Source organism: Sander lucioperca, chromosome 2 (assembly GCF_008315115.2).
Source record: "Sander lucioperca isolate FBNREF2018 chromosome 2, SLUC_FBN_1.2, whole genome shotgun sequence".
NCBI lineage: Eukaryota > Metazoa > Chordata > Actinopteri > Perciformes > Percidae > Sander > Sander lucioperca.
Window position 1 is genome coordinate 4,941,275 of NC_050174.1, and position 21,280 is coordinate 4,962,554.

The following is a 21,280-nucleotide window of genomic DNA, read 5'->3' on the forward strand; positions in this document are numbered from 1 at the left end:
ACAGTTGACAAATTTCTATCATCTCACGGTGACATCATCATATCCTCTCCCCTTTTATCTGTCAGGGTTCAAACTGTTTGTATAGAATATTACAACATACTTAAATGTTGCTTTACTTATTTGCGTTCTTACCATATTTGCTTTAGTAGAAACAAAAGATCAAATACAAAAAGGGTACTAAGAATGCTTCAGTACTAACAAAAAGAAAAAAACAATGAAATGAATGAATACCTAATTCAATGAAATGACCAACCTTTTAGTATATCAGTTAAACATTCAGTCCATCAAATCCATTTTTCAATGCTGTACCTCTAGACCTCTAATTCACACATCTGCCCTAGTCTATTTATATACCTCTATACTATTAAGAGTCTTGATTTCTAATTCTGAAGGTTATTCTTTCCATTTCTAAAATGTTACTGTTAGCTTCCAATTTTGAAATTAAGTTCCATTTTTTTTTATTCTATACAATATAAACACCTTTAATTACTGTAATACTAATAAGAGTGTGCATATATGCATGTGTATATTTTGTATGGCTGGGTAGATATGGTCTATACCTGTTCTCTACATTCGCTTACAGCACACCAGATATGGCAGATGACACGCAGAAACTCAAACACAAAGACAGATTTGTCATCTGCGCACGCACGCACGCACGCACGCGCACACACACACACACACACACACACACACACACACACACACACACACACACTATCCATCATCTCTGACCCCCCCATTCGCATCTGGATTTGTTCGTTGCTGGCTTCCATGGAGAGGGTCAGCCTATTCTGATTGGAGGCAGGTGGCCAGGTGTGGCTGCTTAATGGGTGTTTAGGATGGAGGGTGGAGGAGTAGCTGTGAGTCTCTGTTTGTGCGAGTGTGCGTCTGCATGTGTGACCGTACATGTGTGTCTGTTTCAAGGGAGACATGTTGCTGGATGCTAATGAACCAATAAGAGACACCCGAAGCCAATCAGACACAAGAGCCCCTCCAAGCAGCTATAACGTTAATGTGTCTCTACGCGTGTCATGATGTAGCAATTGAAGTCCCACTTGTCAGTGCACTACTCTCGCACTTATCCTCCACCCCAGGAAAAATTGTGATATAAAAATGGACCATTGTCCTCTTCTTATATGTTAGGGGGCTACCAGTAAAATAGTTTGAAACCACTGTTGGATGGTGTTATTTTTTCACTGAATATTAAAAGTCTGAAGCACTATATTATTTTTGAAAATCAATAAATAACAAATGTATTAGGGTACTCTGGTGTTATTGCCATGTATGCATGAGAATTGTTCAGTATGATAAACAGCCTCCATATAACGTCAACAGTATTTTTAGTGCTATTGTTTCTAAAAAAAAAAAAATTTAATTAATTTCCTATGAACCCTGTTGCCTTCTCTCACAAAAAGGATGCTGATCCTGAGCCCCCCTGCCTGGAATGCAATTGTTATCTCTCATGCGTTACTGAAAAGACAAACATGTTAAAAAATGATTTTTCCATCAGCACTTCACTCTTTCTATTTTTTTCTATAAAGCATTCTCCTTTTGTGCTTCAATCTAACCCAGTGGCAAACAATCAATAAAGCAGAGCAGAGGCCAATATGGGTGTGGTAATGCTTTTTTGTTTTTGTTTTTCACAGTAACTCAATATGCTGCATGTAGCACTTTAAACAAGCATGGCCACTGTTTAGTCTGTGAATAAATAATCTGTTTTTAAAAATTTGATAAAGACTTGCATCTCCAGTTTACAACATTTAGATGCAGTTAGAAGACAAGAGGATATTTCAAATAACTATGCCCATGTGTCTAAAAGTGTAACTGAGCTGGTAAGATGCAATCTGCTAAACTGTATTTTTAGTAATTTCCTCCAAAGAGGATAAGTGACATTTTTGCTTTGGCAAGAGACAACATTTCTATAGTTGGTGCAAAAGTATAGGAGGGATCTTTTCTGACATCTCAGCTCAACACATAATGGTCAAAAGATTGACGAGAAGAAGATCCTCAGAGAAAACAGAGGGGCTTCCAAAGTCCCATTCATACATGGAACCTGTCACAAGTATAAATGTTGTAACCTTTTGTGTGCTTTATCCAGGAATGCTGTTTCAATAAATCTCCCTTTCCTACATGCTACAGGCAGGGTAAGTTGTCAGAGAATTTAGAGATTAGGGTGCATGCAAGTGCAAGTGACCATGACATCAATGTTACTGTTAAAAACACAGAGTATGACACCTTATTATAATACATTTTGTGACCTATTTTCTTCCTAAAGGTTTGGGCTCTGTTTTATTCAGTTAAAGACAAAAGATACTTCTTGTGAAAATAATATGTAATAAGATTGTACCTGAATAACTTCTACAGTGGCTCACATTAGTTAGCAGATTCTCAATAGGTAATAAAACAAAGAGAACTACAACAGTATTATAACCTTGTTCCCTCTATTTTTTTCATTTAAATAATTTTTGGGCAAACAAGCAGTGAGGTTAAAAGACTAAGACATTTATGCCATAAAGAAGCTAATACAAACCAAACAATGTTGTGATTAACCAACCATACAGCATTACAAGTGGGCACAGTCCCTACTCTACCAGTTATTTTACCAGGGTACCAATCATCATTATAGTTAGTAAAGTTGTGATCATTAGCTTTGGGATCTACAAAGTTTCTGCAGTAGAAGTACTTTTACTTGGCACTTTGGCTCTATAGTTCCCCCACTACTACCCCAAATGTGTCACATTTTTCACCCCATTACACCCTTCCTTGCTGAAGGCAATATGCCATCCCTGCTGCACTGAATTCCCAGCTCCGGGCACTGCAGCACTCTCACTCTCCTTGACGGTCCCATCACTCCCCTGTCATTTCCCGTCTGAATTATGTTCTATTTGCAACCACGAAAAGCAAGCATGTTGCCAATCCACATAGAAACCATTTTAGTAGCGTGTTTGACTTCTGTCACTCACCCGACTAACAGAACAGATACGCTTCAATTTTACTGAATGTATCAATCCACACTGACTCCCGCGTTTTTACGCATCTATGTATGTTGATTGATCAAGGCTCCCAGTCTGTCTGTGAGCTTGCCTACTTCTCTACTGCTGCTGACTGACGGCTGAGACAGGAAGAGATATTTAAGAAAGATGGAATCAGTGTGGATTTGGATGACAGAACGCCGAAGCATTCAAATACCGAATTGGACATTGGCAACGGTCAAAGCTTCGGAGCATTCAGGTCAGCCCTAGGAAATGTTAAACTTGTTTGTAGATGACACAAATTTATTTTGTTACAGCAATCATTTTAAATATCTATGAACAGGTAAATGGTCTGCGTCAATGGCTGTTAAGAAAATGGTTGCGCTGGCAAACCGTATCTGATAGCACTAGGAATGCAACAATTATAGATTTTGTTGGTACGATTATAATCTGAAAAATAATCATGGTTTCACAATTATCACAATTATTATGCATTTATTAATTTCACTGCTAATGTATGAAATTACATGAACACTCTAGATTTTAATGTGTTATTTATTGCTGCCTTTTGAAACAGAAATAACACAGTAACCGTTTTGAATGTTTTAAAAATGATTATATGATCAATCATCAACCTTTTTATTTAAATTCATCTGAAAAGATTAAAGACTAGAGGGGAATCAGTCACACCACAAACAAAGGCCAAGTTGGCAACAGCAGTGCTGTCCTTCTTAAGAAGAAGTTCGCCCTTTTTTGGTTGCTAGCGGGTGTGTCTAAAAGTTGGAGGAGCAGCTAGACAAGATGCACCTGTCACAGGGAGATGCGCAGCATGTTGCCAAGGAATAAATGCGATGGAGAGAGCTCTTTGCAGCCTTATGTCCCACAGGGGATGAAGAGGAGTAAGTCAGTAACGTTAAATGGTAACGTCAGTGACATGTTTGAGCTGTAAAGGAGTTTTGACTCGTACGAACGTAACACTATCGTCAGCTCGCTCACTGTAAATGCAAACTGTAACATTACGTTAACATTAAACAGGCTAACGTTAGCTAACTGGTAACGTTAACAAGCTAACAAACACTTAACAACAACATTAACAAACAATAAAGTCGCTAGCAAGCTTACCAACTTGGGTTGAATTCCCCTTTGTATCTGCAGCTGTCCTGAGGTCAGGGGCCGTGACGTTTTAAAGCGCGGTTAATAGTGAAATCGGTTAACCGCTGCATCCCTAGATAGCACCCACTATTGATATTTCCATTGACTTGGTATGCAATTGTGCCACTGCTTAAAATTTGCCGTGTGCTCCGTCAGACCATAGTCAGAGTTGTCTTCTTTTTGGTAATGGAATGCGTGTACAGGAAATAGGTTAGGTATTCATTATGAGTGCAATTTTGTTCTGGAATAATACCCTGAATTGAACAAAATGTATGACTGAGTGAATTAATTCAAAGGCTATATAGAATAAGGCCTTAATATAAACTAAATAATAACCAAGCTCACACACTTACTGTACCTATTTACCGTTTTCAGATGTATACATAAGTAAACAATGGAACACATAACATTTGAACAAATTCATTGCTTGCCTGCACACATCCACTCACACACTATTGTCTTTGACCATGTCCTTGCTGTCTTCAAAAGACAATAGAAGATCAATACTGGGTTTAGCACCTGCTGTTAATGGTGGGGACAGTGGTGATGGTGGTGGGGGGAGAGGGTATCAAGACATTAACCAAGACGATCTGCTTTAAATATCCTCTGTGCTACTTAGGATGTGAACCTACAGTGTGTGAATGATGAAAAGGAGTTAGGGGTTATGGGGTATTTACAGTACAGTAGGTGGGTGTGGGTTTATACAGTATCTAATCCTAGTATCACGGGACCCAACTCTCCTGTTTGAACTTTGAGAGTGATTTCTTTTAAAGTTTTGTGAAACTTCATTTAAATTAAATTTTCTCCAAACCTCTATACATTAACTACAGTACATACTGTATAGTAAAACTTCTTTCCATTGGGTTTTTTCAACTATATTGTTGAAAAAATACTTATATACTTCAACTATTAAGCAAATGTATCTCCATTGCCCACTGTATACTCCATTCCCCCCGCCTTCTGTTTTTTTTGTATCTCCTTTACGACCAAGACATCCTTTTTCATCTATCTTCTCATTTAGATAAGGAGTAATAAATTACTGTTAACTGTATGATCAGTTGCTGGGGGCCTCCGTTCTCAATGCACATTATAACCATCAGAAATCTTTATTCATGGTCTGCTCTTGTGTGTGTGCAAGTAGTCAATTAGGCAAACACATTATCAATTCTGCGGTTGAAAACAAAATCTCCAAGGAAAACCTTACCCTTTGCTTGTGCTCTCTTCCTCACTCTCTGTCTGTATATCCAAATCCTTCTCTGCTCTTTTCCCCCCAAAATATCAGTTGCATCATTTGTGTTGAAAATGCAACATGGGTTGGGCTGCACACTCAATTGAGGCTACAGTAGGCATTGGTTAAAATCTGTGGAAAAATTGTGTTTATATGTTTTCCAGACGTTTCATAAGCCCCTTTCCCACTGGCCAAAAAACCCACTAACACCCACTAACATCTGGCTTTGTCTTTAGTGGGAAAGTGGCCAATGACTCTACAGTAGTCACGGGTAGTTATCGGCTCCAGCTCGGTTTCGGCAGTGATGGAAACATGACAACTAGGTGGAGATGCTAATTTAGCCCCTTTTCCGGCGTGATGCTATGCCGCTAGTCGGTAACTTCTGCGACTCTTTGTCATTTCAGCCACAAATTCTGTCCATCTCCACCCAAGCAGCACTTGAACATCGTTCCAAATTATTGGCAGCAAGATTGAAAGAGAGAATGAGTAAGTAACAGATATACAAAAAAAGTAACCACTGTAACATTTCCACTGGCCTTCATGCTGCTTTTTAGTGTTTAATAACCCTGTTTTCCAGCACGTTTGTGATGTCGAATGTGACAGACCAGAAAAAAAAAATGTCTATCATCAAATTTTAGCGTGTTTCCGGCATTTAAAAAATAAACATATACATGCTAATTTGGGTGGAAAAGGGGTAATAGAAAAACATCTAAATATTAATATAAATTGTGACAAAACCCTCCATAACAAAAGTAGGTTTTCAAAGGACCATTTTGATTTGGGGTTTTTGATTTGTGTGTGTGTGTGTGTGTGTGTGTGTGTGTGTGTGTGTGTGTGTGTGTGTGTGTGGCTAACTCACCCCAGCTGGTCTGTCAGGTTCCACAGTACACTGGGTGTGGGCATTAGTGGTGAACCGTCATATAAAACCACTGAGGCTCCCACTGCCAGAGCAGACACCAGCCAGTTCCACATCATCCAGCCGGTCTAAAAACAGGGCGCGCACACATACAGATACAAACACAGCGGTTGGTTAATCTGGTATAAACACTCCTTTCTCATCAACATGGATAAACGGGTAGCAAAATGGACAACTCCTGCAGACTGAGTCTGAGTGAGTTATGCATCAGTTTTTTCGGCATGCTGAGCTACTGCTTTGGCATCATCCCCAATACATATGCATGTTGATGGTAATGTTAGCTCTACAGACAATTGTCAGCGGACAGGATACATGTGTATACTGCATGAGGCACGTACACAATTCCAATTTTCCAATTAGCAGTTAAACAATTAGACAGTGAATCGATTAGTCGATTGACAGAAAATGAATCAACAATTCTGTTAATCAATTAATCACTGAGGTAATTTATCATGCAGAAATGCCAAATATTCACTGAGTCCAGGTTCTGAAATGTGAGGACTTGCAGCTTTTCTCGCGTTTATATCATTGTAAATTTAATACATTTGGGTTGGACTGTTGGTCAGACAATAAAAAAAATGTGTTGATATGATTGTGGGCTCTGAAAACCTGTAATAGTCACACTTCAAAAATGGTCTGCCATCTTATATAATAAACTCCTAATCAATTTAACTAAATTGACAGATTAACTGATCATTAAAATAATCAGTAGTTTCAGCAGAAATCTCGACAACTCTAAATAGGCAGATATTCAGTTACAGGTTGAACAGATGTAAGTGTGCCAATTATATTTTTCAAATAGGAGCTACTTAATCACGATAATCTTAAAACCTCCTTGTATGATACCAATGCTGCCTAACAGTGTGCCAAATGTGCACTCATCTATTTGTTCCCAACAAAATGTGTCAAAAAACCCAAACCACCCTGAATTTCAATTTTGCACTAATCACGTGTAAACCCAAATACACACCACACAAAAATTGCAGCTTCAGTCAACATGTCTCTTTGTAGCTTTGCCTATTTAAAGCTAATGTATTTGCACTTACTACTTGTTGTCTGGAGTTTGAACCTTCACAGTTGAAATCACTTAATTGTAAGTCGCTTTGGATAAAAGTGTTAGCTAAATGACATGTAATGTAATGTAACATAAAATTATGTTCCTCAGTGTTTATCATCAAAAAGGAGCTACATTGCACAGATCTCACCTTCAGCACTCAATGCTGCTTATCTGACAATATCTGTTTGCGTGAGCGTATGTGTGTGCCTTTGTAACCAGGCTCATGATTAAAAAATACTGCACATAACCTCACATTCTACCTCTGCTGGTAACTGAGATGAGACAACAAGAGAGCTGTGGAAAGTTTCCCCAGACATTGTTGTACTATAAGCATGTCACTTCTATTGTGAAACGTTGTGGACCTACCGTGGTGTAGTAAATGATGACATCACTGCTGGTCATATTGCCATGGAGAATGTGTTCTTTCAAGTGTTGGATGAGCGTGCCCTACAGAGACCGAAAGACAAAAGCAAGAGAGAGAGAGAGAGAGAGAGAGAGAGAGAGAGAGAGAGAGAGAGAGAGAGAGAGAGAGAGAGAGAGAGAGAATTCATTTTAGGATTTTGATACCTGCATATTACATATTCCATCTTATAACAATATATGTTCTAAAAGGTTCATGAACCCCATTCTCAGTTGCACAAAATAAAATATGCATCAGACCAGGACTAATACACAAGCATTTCTTTTGAAAATCACAGTTGGGTAGGTTATTATCGCTGGTGGTGAGTATAAACTGTATGAGTGTGTGTGACTGGGTGTTTTAGTTTTTAGCCTATGTGTATGTTCCTGTTCACATAAACAGGTCCTGTGTGTGTGTGTGTGTGTGTCTGTGTGTGTGTGTGTGTGTGTGTGTGTGTGTGTGTGTGTGTGTGTGTGTACACGTGCGCGCGTGTATGTGTGTATGTGTGTGTGTGTGTGTGTGTGTGTGTGTGTGTCTTCTTTGGCAGGACTCAGCTGCCATACCCGTCCTTTGGTGCATGCCATCTTGCTACTGACAGCATGTTAACAGAACCGTAACAAAGCAGAAAGCGCAACAGTGCCGGGGCTAATTGGTAGAGCCAGAGAGGACTGCCAGCGTCGCAATACGAAATGTTTTCACCAACGCATTACTGTCCAATTATCGGCAGCATGGGGAGAAGGAGGGTGCACAAAAACAGAGACAGAGAGGAAGATAATAATAGAAAGAAAGAAAAGTGGGCTAGAGGAAAGAAGAAGTAAATGAGGGGGGAAAAAAAACCTAATTAGAGAATCTGAAAAGGAGGACTAAGTGAAAACAAATTGAAAATGCATGCAAGTTAAGGATAGCAAAGCCAATGTGAAAGAAGGTGGGATGATGAAGCAAAAAAAAAAACAGAAAAATGGGGGTAGAAAAAATGAGAGGGAGTGCAATGTCAGAGAGGGAGAATGTTTTGTGAAAATGTAAATGCATTTTTTTGAGAGTGTTAACCCGTTTTGAATGTTGAGTATTTCAGCCTTGAAAGTGCAGTGGTCCTTTAACAATCAAACATTCATCTGACACTCTCCCTCACTCAGATGTGGTAGGTAGCAGGAAGAAAATGTCATCCACACGCTCTCCTGACAGCAAATAACCTTTTAAGGATCTGCTGATGGAGGTTTGCTGCCATCTTGTGGTGGGAAATGTAATATAAACCAAAATGACAGGCATACAGTTACTACGACTGTGACGCTGGTCAAGTTATTTGTATAATTTGATTAAAAAGATTACATTGTTTTTAAAAGTACTGTAAAATAGAAGTATGATAGATTGTTGCAATAATAATAAGCATTTGCATAAATCAAGCATATCAGCAGCTCCCATGTTGATAAGAACAACACAAACTTGTAAAATATACCTTTTAAAGTACATTTAGAACAGACACAAAATGTGTGATTAATTTGTGATTAATCGTGAATTAACTACGGACAATCATGCTATTAAATATTTTAATCGATTGACAGCCCGAGTTTTATACATTTTCAATAAGGTTAAGTGCAAATGTTATTTTCTGGCGTAATTATAATTATTACATTATTGGGTGCTAGAATGGGGGTGGGTTATCTGGAGAATATTAAATATCACGACATTTTTGTCCAAATACCTAAATATCGATAATGCGACAATATTGTAGGTTTGACTAATGGTGCTTTCACAAAATATTTACACAATGAGATTTTTGATAGATAATCATCAGTAATATGGATAATGACTAAGTGGGTAAAGGCAAATAATTGAACAGCTAAAGAAGTCTAGTACATTCAGAAAATTACATCACTTTACTGTAATGTAGCCTTTAAAACCAGAAAAGACAACACTTATGTCATATAACGATATCCAAAATCTAAGACTATAGTCTCATGTTATAATGTCAATATAATATCGATATATTGCCCAACCCTATGTTACAGGGATCATATTTTTGTGATCAAAAGTCCAGACAAGATACTAAATAGACCTTGTGCTTGTGGTGAAGGATTTTTCAACTGCAAAGGTCAATAATTAAATTTAAACCTTAGCTTTAGAAATCCTTAAAGTGTTGGGAACAAAATTAACATTTGACCATTTATAATGCCATAACTGGGCAAACTCTACCTGCTGATCAAGATAGATGATTTGAAAGCTCAGCTAATACAGCTAATAAATGGACCTTGAGGTGAGATTTTCTCAACTTTAGAATTAAGGTAATTACTTACAATTCCAATTCCAATTGCTTTCTTCCCCTCTGCTTTTCTTGTCTTTGTTCTTCTTCTTCTTAAAAACTCTGGCCTTATTGAGAACATTTCCTTCTTTTCAAATCGTTCATATGTGTATTATAATAAATGGTGTGCACTGAATGGCAAACTGTACATGTGTGCCAACTCAGAAGAGCTTTGCAAACAGATGTGACCAGCGTGTGCTAATCTGTGTGTGAGAGACAGCTGCGGCCCGTCTAACCCTTGTGGAGCAGTAACACAAACTGTCCAACAAAAATGGCAACAGGAGTGTCACTTTGTTTTGAATTGTAAATGTGTCTCTTATTCCAAATGTTTTACATAATGTAATAAATTATATGTTAGAAAAGCGGAAACAAGAATACAGGATGACCCATGGGTCAGCTAGTGAGATGCAACATTCCTTCTATTATTAATAAAAGGATCAGCACTGTCTGAGAAATTGTGTTTGTGCACGCTCAGCAAAGAGAGGGAGAGTGTTCCATATTTATGATGTTATTTGACAATATTTTTTCTTACCCCAGCAGAGTGGACCATACATTTAGGAGCTCCTGTGGTGCCAGAAGAGTACATGATGAACAGAGGATGACTGAATGGAAGCTGCTCAAACTCCAGCTGTGGAAACTGGTCGGCCTCACCACGCCCAGATGCCAAGAAATCATCCATAAATACACTGCCAAGATAAATAAACAGAGAGAAAAAAATAAATCAAAGAAGAAAATTAAAGAAACAACTGATACAATATACTGTATAAGCAAGAGAACAACTTCCGGCAAATTTGAGATTTGCTCTGCAAGTCATTCTGGCCAAGAGCCCATTCAAGCCCATTTCCAATTTTTCCAAATCGAGGCACCAATCACAACTGTTGAGGCGGGCTTCACACGATGACGATAGCGCAGCGACAGCAAGCAGCTTCTTGTTTACATTCAACATGACGGCCACCTGAAGCGCAGCAACCCGTTGATGCTGCTGTCGCTGCTACGTCACCCGGAACGTTGGTCTGATTGGTTGAAGGACTATCCAATTGCACCCAGAGGCATTTGAGCGGCGTCCGTTAGTGACGCCCCTTTGGAAATGGGCAGTGAATGAACCTTGCCAGGACCCACTCTCAGTTACAACTGAGAAGGGTCTGGTGTCAACCAGGCTAGTCCAGACTAGGTTGGTCATGAAAGGCGGCGTCCACAGCCCCCCACAATCCCATATCAGTCTTCACGAGAGGGATAAAAAAAAGCGCACAGGAAACAAAAACCTTGAAAAAATGATATACGACCCCGTCAAATCACAGACATGTCGATTCACACGGGACTAATATTATCACAGGACCTCGGTGTTCAGTGAAATATGGTAGGTCATTTGCGGGGGAATTTATATTTTACAAATTACAGACATGGCCGATTCGCACGTCATTAAGATCACAGCCAACCTCCGTAATTAATACAAATGACCAGAGGTCACCAGGTAATACTAATCCCGTGCGAATAGGGCTTTAGTCCCATAAAAAAATCTGTTTCAGTTTCTCAGTTTTAAAACTTCAGCGTAGTTGCATCCACAGACACCCACCTGTTGGGGATCTTGGAGAGGTCAGTCTCGTGTTTGGAGCGAGCGTAGGGAATCACCACTATTTTCTGCAGGTCAGGCAAACCTAGAGAGAGACAGAGGGAGAGGCTGATGCTTTGTTTGTTTCTTTACTCTATAACTTTGTGAAAAGCTAAGAGATTCAGAATCACTGTGTTATTTCCATGAAGGTGCTCCGAGCGAGGCACCTAAACCCCCTCCCCCCCGCCCCCAACCGCTTAGGGCGCCTGTCCAGCACTCGCAGCCCACTCACTCTGGCATCTCTCCATTTGTGCATGTATAGGAGCTGAGCAAAAGTGTGCATTTCAGTCCTGTGTGTAGTGTGTTCTAACAAACAGAGTGTAAATTGGAATTGGAATTGACCCACTGGGGATCAATTAAAATATAAAGTATAAATTATTATAATAATTTATGAACATATTTATTCATTTTATTATTTTTTTAGTGAGGGACCCAAAGATGCTTCGTAACTCTCTGGACACTCTTGTGGTAGCAGATGAAGAAATCCTACTTCATACTTTACATCTTCTTCTTTATTCTTCCGACAGTTTAACTTTGAACACTTGTAAAACCCAGTAGAGCGTCTTTTTTTCCCTTCTACTGGCCTTTACCCTTTCTACATGTTAGCAGAAAGTCCTTCTAAGTTTTAATTTCGGTAAAGAGACCAAATCATCTAGATATATATACAAAAAATACATGTTGCACAGTATGACTGTCTCTGTACGTACTCCGGTCACTTCAGCAAGTTTTCTCACACACATTAGTTGAAGAAGACAAATGTATTTGTCATTCTCTATAGTGCATTGATGGTAATCGTGGAGTAAAAGCAGACACTTAAACCAAAACAAATTACAAATGTATGGTCAGACACATTATGTGGTTGCCGACCTTTGACAACACTGGTCAGCTTTTCCATGTGGTCATGTGTTTTGCCGTTGTAAACCACAGCGGCAACAGAGAAGATCAGCTTGGGCTGGATTTGAGAAAACCTGTCAAGGACACCCTGAGACCAAAAAAAAAGGGAGAGAACGAGGGTTAAAACCGAAAAACACTGGAGTAAGTAGACAGGAAATGCACATCAAAATAAAAGCCATTATTTACCGCAGTAATAACAGTAAATGTATGCCCTGAATTGAACAACTTTAACTCACCTTCAACATAATTTGTCTTTAAGGACAGATAACACCATTACAAAACAGGAGCATATTAGTGTTACCAGAGAATGAAGGAAGCTATGACAGAGAACAATGTAATTCAGATGGATGAGATGAGCTCAAGACAAAATGCATGAGGAATTTAATGAAGAGTCTGCATAATATACCTTCATCTTGTACATCTACATTCCTACCTTAAAGCGTAAACAGGACAAATATAGTCAAATAACTTCCTACTAAGGAATGAAAAAAAAAAAGGTTTTTATTGTAAGTGTAGTTCTCTGGTCTGCCAGACGGGGCAGTAGCACCCCAGAAACAAGAAGCGAAGACCACGATGACAGAAAGACCATTCAGGAAATAGTTGCCGTCGGATGAAGTCAATTAAACACTCACTCACACAGGATAGGTTGCCAGACAGACCTGCTACTCCTTTTCCTCTTCATGTTTATGTTTGTTTGCATATGTGAGTCTGTTTTGCTACAATCATGAGTCCCCTATAAGAATTGATAAAAGACCATTGACCCAGTACAGCTCAGTACTGTAGACGGAGGCATGAGCTCTGCCAGGATTAAGAGATAAAGATTGCCACTCTGGCACTAGTACTCAGAATAGATTCCACACAAAAAGACATATGCTATGTCTAAAGCAGCAGATTCAATAGGTTTGGTTTAGTTCGTTTGTACTTGGAAAATAAACTTGAGATTAAGGCTCTCAAAGCGCCCCTATGTGAGAAACTGTTTCTATTATAAATTCAAGTTTCAATGACTAAATACAATGAAAAAATAAAGTGATGATGGTATAAAAAAACTCAAATATTTGTAAATAAAGAAACACGAGCCACAAACATGATAATACAGCCCTTACGTTGACTCCAAAGTCGACAGAGGTGGAGCTCCAAATGGCTCCAATGCTGGCTGCTGCTAACATGGCCTCCACTGCATGGATACCATTGGGCAGGTAGCCTAAAGGGGGAGAGGGGAGGTAGAAATCACAATGAATTATTTAATTTAAAAACAGCTATAGATGTTAGTAGGGCTGGGTATCGTTTGAATACTTTTTTCGCTACCAATTTTATTAAACAAAAAGAAATTACAACATTACGGCACAAATCTTTTTTATTTATGCTTTAGCTCTTACTACGTGAGCCCTGTCTCTGTGTAACGTAGAGTTTTTCCTGCGTGTCTCTGTGACGTGTAACATTAGACAGCCAATCACAAACATTATTAGATATTGGAAGAAGCACGCTGCATGCTACTTGGCTCCCTGACTCTGATGAGATTTACTCCTTAGGTATTGAAATTGGGTATTGTATGACGAGGCATTTTTCAATACTTGATACTTCAGAGGCAATTCAGTCGGTGCCTAAAAAGTATTGAATTTGGTACCCAGCCCTGGATGTTATGGAGTTTAAAAATCAAGTGTTATGATTCTGATAGCATCATATGTGACAAGAACCTAGACATTTGAGATAAAATATAGCAATACAGTTTATTCAGTATGTACAGAAATTAAACTACAGTATAGTACATTATAGTAGAAGGAAAGTCAGGAAATTATTGTTTGTTAGATTCATCTAGGTTATGTGATACCTAGCAGTAGTAAAATGAGAGCAATTGGATGTGTTATGTAGTCTTATAAATGCATGATACCACATAGTAGGGCCCCTCACTGAGGAAATAGAGGAAGAAAACAAAGAGAGAGGAGGGAAGAGGGAGAGCCGGAAACATATTGAGCAGAAACAATCTGGATAAAAGGAGGAGAGAGAAAAATGAGAATGTTAAAAGAGAGAGGGGGGTTGGAGAGTTGGAGAGAGGTGATGAATATCAACCAGGGCAGTGAGAATATTTCATTCTTAACAAGCAGGGCTGCGATCATAACGGCTGTCTTGCTGTGATATACTCCTTGATCAATAAAGGAAATGGTGCCCAAGGACACCACAAGACTTTTCACTGGACGGAGTCAGACAATCAGAGAGCGAGAGAGAGAGAGAGAGAGAGAGAGAGAGAGAGAGAGAGAGAGAGAGAGAGAGAGAGAGAGAGATGTTGACAACTGTACCATGGAAAATAAAGAACACCAAATAGGATTGCATACATTGCCATGTTCATTTCAGCCAGTACCGATATAGACAATTTTCATCTCACTGCAATGCGTCAATGCAGCCCTTCAGCCAGGGTAAAACCCAACTAAATAAAACGACTAACTACAACTAAGAACTAAACTAGGGATTGACCGATTATCAGCCCTGGCCGATTATCAGGCCGTTTTTTGGCAGTTTGCAGATTATCTGTATCAGCGTTTTATTTGCCTGATAACAGATAAAGTTAATTAAAAAGTGTGCTACTTTGGCTCGGCTACAGCTCTGTGTCTGTCCCTCTGCTTCGGTTTCACTAACCACTGAGTCTGACTTAATGTCCCGCCCACAACACTATCTGACTATTTTTTACTGTGTATTATGTTGAAAACTTTCTAATCTATTAAATCATTGTTTAAAGCATTTAAACAAAGTTTTGTGCTAGAGTTTGTAACATTCCAAAATCTTAATTTTGACATAAGATTTTAATTTTCACTGTAAAGCACATTGGTTCCAAACATCGGTTATCAGTTTCATTAACTACTAATAATCGATATCGGCATCGGCCTTGAAAAACCAGTATCGGTCAATCCCTAAACTAAACTGAATGTATTGCATTCAAATGTGATTAATAAAGGTTTTATTTTGACAGAAAATAATAACATAGTTAGTTATGGCTAAAATAATTGACATGAAGTAAAAAAGCAAGGATTGGCCAGCCTTAAGAGCTTCTTTGTTGATAACATGTATCTAATCTAGCATGATAAAACAATAAAACAGCCGATAGTTCCAGCAAAGCACTCTGGTCTAAGGCTAATGGCAACCATACTGTCACTTCCTATGAATCATGACTAATCAGGATTGTATTGGTTGCTATGCTGACTCCTGCTGTAACCAGGAAGCTGATCCTGGCTGGATGACATTTCGGGATGACAAATCACCATCCTTCTACTCCGGCTCTACAGACACTCACATAAATCATTATGCTCTCACAATGGACCACGACAAATAGCATCACAGATCATAATTTCACTACAACACCTTGTTTGACTGCTTCTGTGGCCACTGTTATGAATCACTATCTTGATATGCTGGAACAACACTGCTTACACATCAAAGCAACACACTGCTGCTCCTATCTGATTAATCATACTGTACATACTGCTATATGACTTCAGGTTTGTTGATAAAAACTGAATGAAAGTCAACATGCCTTTCAGGATGTTAATGGCTACTTTGGTGTTACACCACTTCTTTGCTCCTTCGTAATAGTTCAATTTAATATAAATCAAATGCATCATCACAGTGCTATTGTTCTAAAATTTGGCTACTGTCTTTTTATCCTACCAATTTATGAAACATACATTCATTAAAAGGACTTGAAAAGTACCAGGAGATGCAGAAAAACCCTGAATTTGTTGGATTCTTCCCATTAGAATTTAAATTTTAGTCATGTGATTTGAGCAGTAATTGGATAATGGTTACAGAAACAAGAATGTGACCTAGGGACCAGTGGTTTGAAATCACTGACAAAAAACTTGTGTGACCTGCATCCTTCATGGACAATTTCTGTGAACATGCCCTGGAGGAAGGCTCCTAACCCGAGTTAGGCTACTTCTATGGTAAACTTTTGTAAACTTTGATTATACCAGGCAGTATAAATGATTATGAAATGAATAAAGTTCTTACATAAAGGGTTTTTAAAGATGCCCTGTGGAGGTTTTATAATAAACAAAGTTATGTTTATATTAAGTGTTACTCACCAAAACACATTGTGTTTATCCTTCAGTGCCTTTTCGTCCTCATAAAACATTTGCAAAGCAAATGTATCTTATCAAATCATGCATTGTTCTTGATCTTCCCTTGGTTTTTGTTGCCACAAATATATGCCGCCTCCTAGTTCAGAGTTTTCCTGGCTCAGAATGGACCTTTTGTGTGTGTGTGTGTGTGTGTGTGTGTGTGTGTGTGTGTGTGTGTGTGTGTGTGTGTGTGTGTGTGTGTGGGGGGGGGACTTTGCATGATAGGTCCGTGTACAATAAAGGCAAAGAGTCTGCGTTACCTTATTTGACAGAAGTCTATGCATTTACCAGTTATTGCTGACAATATGATAAACAACAAATGTATAATATGCTTGAGTAAATAAAAACCAGTGTCATTCAGATCATTATTTTCTTGTTTAGTACTAAAAAAAGTTGCTTTGTACAAGCTCTGTGGCAGGACATGGTGTACTTGACTGGCATTTTAAAGACAACACCTCAACTAACTCGATCCAGAGCAAGACTGAAAAACTAGTCAGGCTGTTTCACCCCCCCCCCGTGTGTGTGTGTGTGTGTGTGTGTGTGTGTGGGGGGGGGACTTTGCATGATAGGTCCGTGTACAATAAAGGCAAAGAGTCTGCGTTACCTTATTTGACAGAAGTCTATGCATTTACCAGTTATTGCTGACAATATGATAAACAACAAATGTATAATATGCTTGAGTAAATAAAAACCCAATTAACCAAACTGGTTAAAAAAATTACATTATCCCGACTCTGGAGATAAAACTGAGACTAGTGCCCGTATTCAAGTTCATGTTCTGCTTGTTCAACGATCTGTCAAAACACATTTTAGAGCGGATTTGAATTGCTATTTTTATTCTCAATTCTTATCACTTTGGTGCTGGTGATTTTCCTTTGGGGCTGGCTAAAACATCTTTGGGGGGCTCCAAAAAAATCCTCTATACAGGAAAAACCCTGTAGTTGGTTTGGCAATACTGTAAGAATGTAATGCAAGAACTGTTGAGGAGAGGAGAGGAGAGGAGATTTAACCAGAGATAAACCAAGTTGACCCCACGGGTGCAATGTTGTAGAGCTTACATGATTACCACTTTAAATCACAACAGCCTGACTAGTATTTCAGTCTTGATCCTAGCCTAAGATCAGCACTGAGATCTTGATAATGTGATAGAATGTTGCTAGTACACATTTCTTAGTCACCTGGAAAACTCTGGATCGAGTTAGTTGAGGTGTTGTCTTTAAAATGCCAGTGAAGTACACCATGTCCTGCCACAGAGCTTGTACAAAGCAACTTTTTTTAGTACTAAACAAGAAAATAATGATCTGAATGACATTGTTTTCCTGCTAACATGGCCACGTTTGGAATAACTCACATCCATACGAAACAGGCCACATGTTACATAGTCCACGTAGTGTGTGTGAGAAGTACCGATTCCACAAGGAAGTGTGTGCTACACCAAAATGTGCCCTGCTGGTCTTCAGTTTTAGCTCATTTTGTTTAAATGTACGAGCTGCACCTGACGTTGAAATTCAAGTGGTGTAATTTCTATAATTAAAACCATTTTTATTTTGTTTGTTACATACTATTTTACGTGATAATGCTGCTTTGTTTCATATTACTGACTTTACATTGTTATTACTGAACGGTAAAAGACCGTGGTTGCACAGTGTGTTTTTAATGATACAAAAAAATATATATATATAAATTCCCCAATAGATGAACAGTGGCTGTAAAGGCTAGCAAGCTTCATAACAGGCTAGAGGGTGATGTTGAAGATGATAGGACCAAAGGGTAGAGCAATGGATCGGAAATGTGCATGGAGGGGAGAATGCATACGTGTGTCTGTGCATGAGTGTGTGTGTGTGTGTGTGTGTGTGTGTGTGTGTGTGTGTGTGTGTGTGTGTGTGTGTGTGTGTGTGTGTGTGTGTGCGCGTGTGCTGGGTTGGCTCTTTTCCTGCTATAAAGCTTCATCAGCTAAGTGCCTATATATCTCCTGGATTACAGACACTGACAAGACATTTAAGTTACAACCTCGGTAGGGACAAGGACATCTCCGGCTTGAACATACAAGTGAGCTCAGGACACACATTCAAAACCCACACACGCAGATTTGTGTTTAGATATGTGAGGAAAGTAATAGGGAGAGAGGAGAAAGGAGGCATGAAGTAGCTGGTATTTATCTCGCTCTATCTCTCTCTGTAGCTCCGTCTCCCTTTCTGGTCATCCCTCCAGTCGTTCTAATGAGATTCCCACAGCGCTTAAGTCATTTAGCTAATGGATTTCTCTACCGCAATATCCATCGTCCCTCTGAGCATATATAGACACACACACACACACACACACACACACACACACACACACACACACGTCGTTCCTGGACAACCTTGTTCAATATGAGCTCATGAACAGCAGCCACAGATTTGAGTCACATTGCTGCTTCAAAATAAAGGCAGGAATCTTTTTGAACATACAAGGGCCAGAGATTATAGGTTTCTTGATCGATTTTTTATACTGTACTGATTATGTCAGAATAGAGTACTATGGTTGGCTTCAATTACCCCTTTTCTGAACACTCAAACCCATAATCACAGTCATCCCAGGGAGCTGCACAGTACAACCACAGGTTCTCTTCTATTAACTACAGTTTTGTGAAGAGTGACTTCAATTTGTATTAGTTGTTGACAGAGGTCAAAATGTTCCTTTAACACTTGTGTTTGTACAGATTTTCGTCCTTTTATACCTACATTTTTTGCCAAATTTCTGGGTCAAAGCCCTTGTGGTTAAGGACTGGCAGTACAACCCAGATGTCCTTTGCCCATCAATTTTCAGCTCAGCATTTAAGCAATCTCTGTTTTTTTAATCCACAAGAATGTTCTGTAACCTCTGAACTATTGTGCCTGTTCTCTGTTCATCGTTATCTAGACAAAAGAGGCTTGTATAGGACGTGTTCAATCTAACTTGAGCAGAAAATGAAGTTGTTGTCATAGAATGAAAGGTTCAGACATCTGAGATGCTACTATTGGCAACCTCTGTGTAACTGAAGCCCCTGATACTGACACAGCACAAACAGCTCAATACGCTCCCCACCCCATAACCGAAGTCTTGCTGAACTACTTTCTGGTGTCACTACAATGATCTGTCTAGCTGCGTGGGAGACTTTTTTTTATTACATTATACTTATTTTGGTACAACCAGTAGAATATATGTATTATACATTTATGAGAGAGATGTAAACCTAACTACTGTGAATAGAAATCAGACTGGATTCGTGCTCACAATGAATGTCATAACAAATTTACCAAACTGCAAATTGTGGAGGTTTCTGACACCCTTTATAATAGCTGAATGAAACAAACTAATCAAACTACTCTTGTATGGTTAACAATTGTATGTATGGGTGTGTATTTTTAAATCAGAAAACCTCTTAAAGCCACCAAACCTGTTTTTTTTCTTTCTTCAAGGAGTCTGGCCAACGAATAGTTCAGTTAAAAAGTCATGCTTTTGTTTGACAACCCTTAAGTAACTAAACCCCAGACAGCTGAGCAGTGCTAACAGCTCTATATGCTACAGAGGTGGAGGAGATAAGCTTTTAGCATTTAACACTTGAATTGTTTTCAAAAGATGTTCTGTTCACAAATTGGGGTGGGGAACTGTACTGTACTATAAAATGCATTGAAGATGTAATGGTGCTACTAAGTTTGCAGTTGTATAAATTTGCAGATCTGGACGAATGTACTGTACAGCGGAATATTGCAGAAAAACATGCATCCTCAGCCATTCCTCCTTGTACAAATATGGACTTTGAAAAAAATAAATGGTGACTTTCAGAAAGACCTGCAGCGTGTGCCAAGACAGCCAGCCCTCCTTACCAGGGAGCACAAACACACAGACAGAGCTATAGCAACGGAGCCCATGTTCAACTCATGCTGTAACAAGTTTTAAATACGAAAGAAGGAAGAAGAAAGGAGGGGATGAAGAAGATTGGAAGACAAAGGGAAAAAAGGAAACAAGTCAGGAGGAGAGCAATTGATCTATCTTGCAACTAATTTGGTTGGTAATCAACCATCACTTGGCTGATGGAAAATGTTTTATAAAATGCTGATGCCATTTTTTCCATACTCTCTTGTTTTCCCCCAGTGAGACAGAGAGCAATACATTTGAGACTCACCTACAACCCTGTCTCCAGTCTGGATGCCCATCTTTCTCATGGCTGCAGCAAACAACGACACATCGCGTCTCAGCTCCCCAAACGTCACCTTCACAATCTCATCGTTTGCCTCCGCTGCAAACAGAGACACAGAAACAGAGATAAATATGTACATTTCAAAATAATATTGTTAAAGCTAAGGACACATAGGCTTATTGTACTACTTATACTTGATATGCATGCCAATAAAACCTCTGAAATTCAAATCCAAAGATCAGAAAAAGAAAAACAGAGACACAGAGATGGAGACATAAATAGAGAATGAGAGTGGGGCAGGACAGAGCCACAGGGAGGAACAGGCCTCGTTGTCTCTTTAAGTAATAGTTTACTGACATTCACAGAGGCTCCATGGCATTGTGACAAATGGGCCGTCTAATAATTACATTACAGGTCCTGCAGAAGGTGGTGTGCATGTGTGTGTGTACATGTGTGTGTGAGAGCCCACTCTCCCTCATATA

At 39.1% G+C, this 21,280-nt stretch overlaps 1 protein-coding gene across 2 annotated transcripts in view; it reads right to left on the reverse strand.

The window, feature by feature from the left end:
* Positions 1 to 21,280, reverse strand: part of aacs (acetoacetyl-CoA synthetase) — a 44,365-nt gene that overhangs the window by 18,373 nt on the left and 4,712 nt on the right. For both annotated transcript variants that reach the window (XM_035990961.1, XM_031305349.2), the window contains exons 4-10: positions 20,784 to 20,897; positions 13,631 to 13,728; positions 12,501 to 12,615; positions 11,598 to 11,679; positions 10,557 to 10,710; positions 7,695 to 7,775; positions 6,215 to 6,339 (exon numbers count right to left, since the gene is read on the reverse strand). In XM_035990961.1, coding sequence (XP_035846854.1) covers positions 6,215 to 6,339; positions 7,695 to 7,775; positions 10,557 to 10,710; positions 11,598 to 11,679; positions 12,501 to 12,615; positions 13,631 to 13,728; positions 20,784 to 20,897 — 769 coding nt within the window. The remainder of the gene's footprint in view (positions 1 to 6,214; positions 6,340 to 7,694; positions 7,776 to 10,556; positions 10,711 to 11,597; positions 11,680 to 12,500; positions 12,616 to 13,630; positions 13,729 to 20,783; positions 20,898 to 21,280) is intronic.